Raw genomic sequence first — 8,579 nt, forward strand, 5'->3', positions numbered from 1 at the left:
TGACGCTCAAGAAGATCGTCGCTGTCGTGCTGTCCGCCGACGGCGGCGAGGCGGTCGCGGAGCCGGGCAAGCAGGCGGGCGGAGGGGGTGAGATCGCCAGGGTGGCCAGCGAGCCGTCGACCCTTCCCCGAGAGTCGCGGGTCGGCGGAAGCTCGAGCGGCAAGCTGGAGCGAGCCAAGGCGGCGTCGGCAGAGGCGGCGAGGCGGGCGACTGCGAGGGCGATGGCGCCGCGCGCGCCGGCCAAGAAGGAGTGGGAGTCGGCCGACCTGTACTTGCACAAGGAGCTCAAGCCGGCGGCGGGGCTGTGCCCCGGGCCTGGCCTGACGCTCCTCTACTCGCGACACAACCCGGGCGCGCGCCTCGTCGCGTCGCAGCTCGCCGCGACGGTCGCCGGCTGCGTCGCCGTCGAGGCTCCCGCGGGCGGCGCAACGAGCGTTGCCACGAGCGTTGGCGGCGGGCGGGTCTTGTTGCTCCTCGTTCTCAACGCGCGCACCTTTGAGGGCGCCGACGGGGAGGCGTGCTCCCCCGAGAGAGCAGCCGAGAGCACACCGAGAGCACGCCGAGAGCACACCGAGAGCACGCCGAGAGCACACCGAGAGCACACCGAGAGCACGCCGAGAGCAGCCGAGAGCAGCCGAGAGCAGCCGAGAGCAGCCGGGGTGAGAGGATGCCGACGGGGAGGGTGCCTGCTTGGTGCTCGCCCTCCTTGCGGCCCCTCGCGCGATTGCTCGTTGAGAGACCGGGGCTGGCCGTCTCCAGCAGCCCGTCTCAGACTGTCAGACAGCCTCGCACGTGGCCACCTGGGGAGGTGTGCGGCTGGCGAGCAGCCTTCAAGGAGACGGTGCGCACCGCCGAGCGGACGAGGCAGCGCCAAGAGGCGGCCAGCGGGTTGGCGAAGCTGACGAATCGACTCGAGGCGCTCACGGGCGTGGACGTCGACGGCGACGGCGACGTCAACGAGAAATCCCTCGCAGAAGCAGAAGGCCGCGGGCGTTCACTGAGTCTCTGCTCGAACGTGCAGAGCGGCCAAGACTCGCTCGGCGAGGCGTCGGGCCGGGCGCAGCCCAAGCACGGCGGAGCGGTGGGCGAGGTTGGCGAGCGCGTGCGCTCCTCGTCCTCCGCCTCAGGGGCGGACGAGGAGCCGGAGGAGCCGGCGGGCGGCGTGGAGATGGGCAGGCTGCTGCTCGTGCACATGCTCGAGCCCGAGGACGACGGCTGCCGCTTCGAGCAGGTGATGGCCCAGACCCCGCAGCACCTCGTCGACGACAAGCTCTACTCGCAGATCGCGCTGCCGTGGTTCCACGCGCCAGACTACCGCGCGGCCGCCCTCGCGGTGCTCTCGCACACGCTCGTCAAGGAGGGCTCCTCCGCACCGTCCAGCCGGGCCAGGGGCGGCACGAGATGGTGGCCCAGCACGCGGTGGGCCCCCGCCACGGAGCGCCCGGCGTCGGGACGGCTCATGTTCAGGCGGCGGAGCAGCGCGCCCGTGTGATGGGCGGCCGCGCGGAAGCCGGATCCCGGAACATCTATCCCGGTAGTAGCGGGCGCACTTGGTTCAAAGTCACGTCATTACATCAAAAAATCGCCCGCGCGCTCCCGCGCGCGCAGGGATGTCAGTACCTACGCTGAGGAGTGCGGGAAAACCCCCCGTAAGCCGTATGAGCTATGACCTCTTCCGAGGTACGGAGCCACTTTTTCTCACTATAGAGAACTCTGACGGGCGGTTGGTGTGTATCGGGGTTGAAAGGAGCAAACAGCGGCCCGCGCTTTGTCTCGAGCGTAGGTTTGAATTCAATCTGCGGCGTTGTCTTCGAGAAGTCGACGACCTGCGTACGTTAAGAAAATACTATGTGAGCCTATTGTCAACTATAGTCGGGAGCGCCGCAGACGGTGCAAAGCCGTTCCGCGCACCGTCGGGATAGTCCACTAGCAGGGATAGTCCCTTTGGGGCCAGTGTTTGCAAGTACAGTTCCCAGTAGAACGCCATTGCAGCATGGGGTGTCCTGGGCACTCGTAGGGACGCCAAGAGTGCAGAGCAATGAGTTCCCTGGTCATGGTTGTCACTCGACGCTCAGCGGCCCCGCAACAGGTGCCATTGCATGATCGACTCCGGTCAAAGTGGTTGACAAAAAACAGCGTGTCAATGTCTGTAAGCTCACGGCTTGCACGTCTCATCAGCTCCAGCTTGTCGAAGTGTAGCAGAGACACAGAAGCGGGCCTTGCCTCTGGGTTCAGGTACAAGTAAAGATCAATAGTATCCTGCAACTCAAGCACACGTTTTGGGCAATATTGCAGATACGTAGTGCTTGAGTTCTTCGGGCGCATCCACAGATTCTCGACGTACAAATGGTCGTGGCAGCTAGAGCGATGACCTGAGCATTCAGCTGCTAGTTCAGCTGCACATGGGCACTTCCCATCTGGCCAGCCAAGCACTTCGTGCTGGACAGAGACGCATTCCTCAACTGTATAATAGCGCGGGGAAGCGCGCACACCGAGACCCCAATTGGGACGAACTGTCGTGTCTGTGCACCTTGGGCCAATCTCGGCATACCAAGTACTCATATGTGAAAGTGTTGCCTGAACTCTTGGCCATGCTCTTGGCACGATGGTACGATTTGCCTGCTCATGTTGGAGACTCTTCGGTCGCCTAGCCCCGGCGCCGTCTGTCGGACGCCTGCGTGTCACGGCTCTTGTGTACTGGCTTATTTGGCTTGATCTACCTCCGGCTGTGCGATTCGAAGAGCAGTAGAGAGTGTCAATACACGTGTCGCCCTCGCACAGCCACCCAGGCCCTTTCATGTAGACGGTATTGAAAGTGCCTTGCTTTTCCAAGGCATTTATGAGGCTTTTGCACTTCGATTGCAGCCCAACCTGGGTGACTTCCTTTGGTGTACGCACTGTGAGCTTGGCGCTGAAATCAGGCGTGCCGCTGAGAAAGATGTAACATTCATCAGCATGGGAGCGACACTGCTGTAGCTGAGCTCTATGATGTGCCCGCCATGGCGCGACAAAGTCGCCTTGCATCAGCGAGTTCAGCAATGTCATGTCTGACCCAAAGTCGTTCACAAGACTACTAAAGCCTGCAGTAGTCATGTTGTAGGGGCGCTCCTCGCTGGATCTACCACTGTTAGCTGCCCGAAAGAAGCCAAGACCTGGGTCGAAAGGCGAGAGGCCCGCAAAGCGAAGCATGTCGGCGTAAAAGGTCGCTGGCCTTGCCACCATGTCTTCGAAGCGAGCAACCATGAGCTGGTCTCGTGGAAAGCTATGAAGCCACTGTTGAACGATTGCACCATAATGAGACGTCTTGAAGCCGGAGAACGTCTTCAGATCATGTAGACACTGTTGTAGGAAGAGCCTGCGGAGGCATTCCGGGCGGTCTCCCCTAAAGTAAGATGTGGCACGGTGCTGGAGCTCACTGATCGTCCGAGTCAGCGGCTCACGCAAGACGAGCACAGCACGCAGCGCTGGATTTGCGGCGCGATACTGCAACGGGAAATCTGCGCCACCCGCGGTTGCTTCTAAAGACGCCAGCTTGAAGCGCGATTTGCAAAGGTGTTGCCAGCTAAGTTGTCTGGTGAGGAAGTCCACCGCCTCGCGAGCTGTGCGGTTGGTTGTGAAGAAGTGGGTCTCCTTTGTTTCTTGTTTTGCGACTTCAGGGTGCGCTTGCAGCCATTCGAAGCGAGAGGTCGTGCCTGACTTCATTCCTCCGCCGATGAAGATGTCTGGGAAGCCAACAGTTCTCGCGTTCCCGTTGACTGCAGCAGCTATTCGACGAGCACATGCAAAGACATCTGCGGCCGTGTCCAAAGTGCGACAGGGGAAACTTCCACACACATCCACCTTTGGCACCGGCACCTCAGGCCTCATATAGCCGTCGGCAAAGGGGCTGAACTCGTTCTTTGGCGTGGTGTTGGAGAGGTCGAGAACCTGCGCGATACACGAGCGCACGCGCGACGGAGAGTCAGGGCGTGCTGGGAGCCATGTTGCGCTCCAGTTCTATTGCTCACCGGGATCGCGACCGCGTCGGGCACGGACACCGCGTCGAGGAGCTCTGAGACGCCGGCAGAGCCATAGGAAGACAGAGCAACGGCCGAACAGCCCAGACCGATCACCACGGAGAAGAAGACGCACAGCAGCTTTGTCGAGCAGAACTTGCGGAAGCGGAAGCCGGAGCGCGTCGAGGTCGGCTCCGTCTCCTGCACGGCGCCCTGTGAACAGTGCGGACGAGGGTCAGTCACGAGCAGAGCGCGCTGCACGGGCAAGGCAGTACGCGCCGAAGGCGTCGACGACGACGGCGGGGCGTCGCCGACAGACGCGTCGCCGGAGCCGACGCCAGCGAGGTCTTCCTTGTCGGCGTCCGTTCCGAGCAGAGCCGCGAACCCGTTGGGGTCGACGTCGGCGCCGGTGGGGGTCGTCGGTGGGCCGGTCGGGCGCGTAAACTTGGACCAGAAAACGGCGGGCGAGCTCGGCGCGTGGGCAGCGAACATGGCCTTGGCCTTGTCCGAGTCGACCGCGCCCGCGTCAGGCGCCTTTTCCGCGGCCAGGTCCTTCTTGAGGACGCCCTCCGGGCCAGACTTTGCCACGGAGATGTCCTTGACGTTTGCGCACGCCTGTGGGCGAAGAGAGTACGCGCAGGCTTTCGGAGACGGGAGAGGGATGATCACAATCTTGGCGTGCGCACGCGCACCTTGGCTCCGAGGAGCGACGGCGACACCGACGCGGAGATGACGAGCGTGATGCGGCCGTCGTCAGCCGGCACGATTCCGACCTTCGCGAAGGACTTCATCGGCGACAACTCGCCCGCGACGTTGCCGCCGCCCGCGTCAACGCCGTCCTTGAGCGGGCCGGGCTCGCCCTCGGACGGGACGTTGCCGGTGCCGGTGCTGGCGGTGCCGGTGCCGCCAGTGCCGGTGTCGATGCCATCCTTGAGCGAGACGGGCTCGGAGGGGATGCCGACGGCGTTGCCTCCGCCAGAGTCGATGACGGTCGTGTTGTCCGCCAGAGACGCCTGTCAGCCACAGAACGCGAGAGGGTAGTCTTGCAGGGAAGGCGCAGCGTTGCGTGCGTTGCAGCGGCGCGCGCGTGCATACCCCTCACCCAGCCACTGCAAATTAACGCACACCTGCTTGTCAGCAAGCGGCGGCGGAGGAGAGAGCTTGAGCACGAGCTTGTCACCGGCGGCCGGCGCGAACTCGAGTTTGAGCATGTTGATCGAATGAATTCCTGCAGAGAGGCAAGAAGCGGTTAAGGTGGGGCCGCCGGCACGCTCGCTCGCGTCCTCGGCGCTCGGACTGGAGCCGGGCGGCGATTGGCGAGCAAGCGAGAGCGGGTCGCTCTCTTGCCAGAAGAGAGGGAGGGCGGTCGCGCGGGACAAGGGTGGGGAATGGGCAGCAGCGGACGCGTCTCGCGCCCTCCTCAATGGCAGCGGCTGTACCTGCGAGCGGGAGTAGGCAGGCGGTGCGAGGCCGAGGGGGGAACAGACGCTCGCGCCGCGAGCAGAGGCGCATCGCGTGGTGGGGAGGTGAGGGGCGGCGGGTTCCGTGAGCGATAGGCGTCGCGGGGGTCTAGGCGTGCAGCTCGCGGCGGCATAGTCGGGCGCAATGCGGCGCGGCAAGCGCGAGGAAACGCGGAAAGTGCTGGCCGCCTTGCGACTCTCTCTCCGCGTAGAGCGTTGACGCTGAGAGGAGTACATCTTCGAGTCACCGTTCACACCAGTGGCAGCCGCACAGCTGTGACAGCGATGGGCTCGCCCTCACTGGCCCTCAGTCACTTGAGTGCTGCGGCTTGTGTGAGCGACACTGCTCGGCGACTGCCGGGCACACTGTGAGACCGTGGGTGTGAGGTAAAAGCACGCTACCAGCGAGCGGATGCTTATGCCATCGGTCTGACCTCGGTCTAAATGATTATGGAAAATCATTGCGAAGAATTCTTAAATCCGCGAGAAGAAGAAATCTTGTGCGGCCTGGCGCACTTCCTATCACGCCAGCTCCCTGCTTGTTCGTTGTTGGTCTTTAAAAATCTCCCTGCTTCCGATCCCTCCAAACCCTAGGTGTTGAATACCTCGCGGAGCGAGGAAAAATTCAGTATTATACGTATTCAAGGCCAGAAATCTTGAATTCATGAATACGCCCCCTTGAGGCCCTTGCCCTTGTATTCAAGAAAAAAGAATTTTCGCGCTCAAGATCAGGTGGCCGCAAGGGGGGCCGAGGCAGGGGGAGAAGGAAGCACCGGCTTCCATGCTTCCAACCTTCCATCAATGCTGACCACGACCATCCCAGAGGGCGCCCCTGCGGCCCAGCCGCCGCCGCAGCAGCAGCTTGGACTGCAGCAGGCCGGGCCAGCCCGCGTCGGAGGCAATGGCGGCGTCCGCAAGGTTGCGACAAAGCAAAGGCGCTGCCTGCGCTCGCGCATGCGCCACGCCGTCTCCGACCGCCTCGTGTATTGCCACGAGGCGCTCCAGCTCCGCATCAAGCGCACCAAGGCGGGTGGCGGGCTGGTGGCGGGCTAAAGGAGCCGGGGCGGTCAAGTGGGAGAGCGACTCGGACTCGGACGAGAACAACTCGGACAACGAGGAGGACCTGATGGTCTAGTGGCCGCCCTCTGCCCGCGCTCCGCGCGCGCTGGCGCGCTCCGAGCGCGCGCCGCGCGCGCCGCGCGCTTCCGCGCCTGCATTTGCACTGCATAACTAGTTAGCGGCGCTCCGCGCCGCATGTATTCCGTACGTTCCGGCGCGCTGCGCGCCTTTTGAATACAGTATTGCTCCTGGGAGACCTCTCTGTGAATAGTTAGAGGCTGCGCAGGCCGTCCCGTTTGCATGTTTGCATAAAAAACGCCCCGCGCGCTGCGCGCGCGCGCCAGGCCCGGGGCTCTCCCCGCAAACCCGTAACCCCCCCCACAATATATGTCCTCTCACACTCACACGTCACACGTGCCGCAATATGTGTCACACACGGCGGCTTCTGCCACCTCTCGATCGGTTTCACTTTCTACGCACACCCACCGGGGAAGGGGCGCTTGGGAGCGGGGGCGGGGGCGGGGGCGGGGGCGGGGGCGGGGGCGTGGGCGGGTGCGCGCAGCGCGCGGCGCGCGTGTGCGGGCAACAGAGGGTAGGGGTGGGGAAGACGGCGAGGAGGGGGCGGCGGCGGCGGCGGCGGCAGCGCGCGCGCGGCGCGCGCGACGGAGGGGCGGAGCAGCGACCGCTGGCGCGGTCGCTGCTCCGTCTGTGCCAGGGACGCGCGCTCTGCGCCGCTGCACAGAGCGCGCGTCCGGCAAGGGGGGCAAAGTGTGGCGGCGCGGGACGACTCGCAGGCGTACGACAAGTTCACGCTCGGCGCGAAGGTAAGGTAAGGTAAGGTAAGGTAAACTTCTCCACACACACGAGGTGGTGGGGCAAGGGGGGGCGACCCTCGCGTCTCCACACGTCTAACGACAGGAGCCCCACGGCATTTAAAGTGCAAGGCCCGTTGCCCGTGGATGACCGGTGTGTGTGTGTGTGTGTGTGACCCTGGGTTTGTGTGTGTGTGTGCGTGTGTGTGTGTGTGTGTGTGTGTGTGTGTGTGTGTGTGTGTGTGTGTGTGTGTGTGTGTGTGTGTGTGTGTGTGTGTGTCACGTCAACTGCATCCTCTGCCGGTTCCTCCCGTCGCCTTTTCTTTGTTCGAATGTTTTTCAATCCATCCTTCACGAAACCCTCCCATGTAGCTAGCGTTCTTTGCGAATGTCTCGAGGTGGCCAGCAGGCGCTGTCTGCTCGCGGCCTGTGCGGGTCGCTCGTCCTCCTCGCGCTTCTTTCGTCCTCCCGTCCCTCCCCTCCACCATGGCCTCCTCGGCACTTCTTTCTCCATCCGCCTCGCCCTGCCTTTTCGTATCGTGCCGTTCGCCCTCCATTCGGTGACCTCCATGGCTGTCCGACTCCGTTTGGGTGGCGCTCTCGATACCGTTGCGTCAACCTCGACGTCGCTGTCGCCCTCCCCGTCCCCGTCGTCGCCCGTGCCTCGGTTCGCGTCATTGGTAGCGTTTCCGTTGCCCCCTCGTGTTCCGCCGCCGCCCTCTCTGCTCTGGCCGTTCGCGATTTTGCTCCTCCTGCGTGTCGCCCCTCCGTCTCCCCTTCCTTCGTCGCGAAGGTCACCGCGGGAGACCCATTCGACCTCGCCAACCCGATCGTGCGCGCCGGCCGCCAGTCGTCCTTCGACGCCTTTGACGGCGAGACGTCGCGTGTTGTGGCGGCGGGCGCCGTGGTGGCTGCGCTGAGGCACCCTTCCGCGGTCGAGCTCACCGTCTCGGCCGCAAAGGGCGGGGCGGCGCCGACGGAGGAGGAGTGGGACGTGATGCTCCGCGGGCTCTGAAATAGATCCGAATCGCGCGACCCATAGTTGCAAGGAGCAAGACCCAAGACGCGTACCGTACGTTCCACGTTTTGCTCGTGTATACCGTACATGACTTTCACATACCTCACATACTCATGGGATCTTCTCCACACACACAAGGCTAGTTCCATTTCACTGTGGCACAGCTCGCGTTACAAAACCTTGATTTGACCATTTGCGCAAAAAGGTACATCTCGGTGCCTTCCAGAGGCAGCTG

At 63.4% G+C, this 8,579-nt stretch overlaps 1 protein-coding gene across 1 annotated transcript; it reads right to left on the reverse strand.

Moving 5' to 3' along the window:
• Positions 1 to 4,442: 4,442 nt before the first annotated feature.
• EMIHUDRAFT_357583 (hypothetical protein) lies at positions 4,443 to 5,223 on the reverse strand (the record flags this gene model as incomplete). The annotated part of the gene is made up of 3 exons (XM_005764194.1): positions 5,123 to 5,223; positions 4,682 to 5,008; positions 4,443 to 4,607 (listed from the first exon to the last, which is right to left on the reverse strand). Coding segments are annotated over exons 1-2 (310 nt in total), but the record flags the coding sequence as incomplete, so codon positions are not given.
• Positions 5,224 to 8,579: the final 3,356 nt, after the last annotated feature.

Source organism: Emiliania huxleyi, assembly GCF_000372725.1.
Source record: "Emiliania huxleyi CCMP1516 unplaced genomic scaffold EMIHUscaffold_60, whole genome shotgun sequence".
NCBI lineage: Eukaryota > Haptophyta > Isochrysidales > Noelaerhabdaceae > Emiliania > Emiliania huxleyi.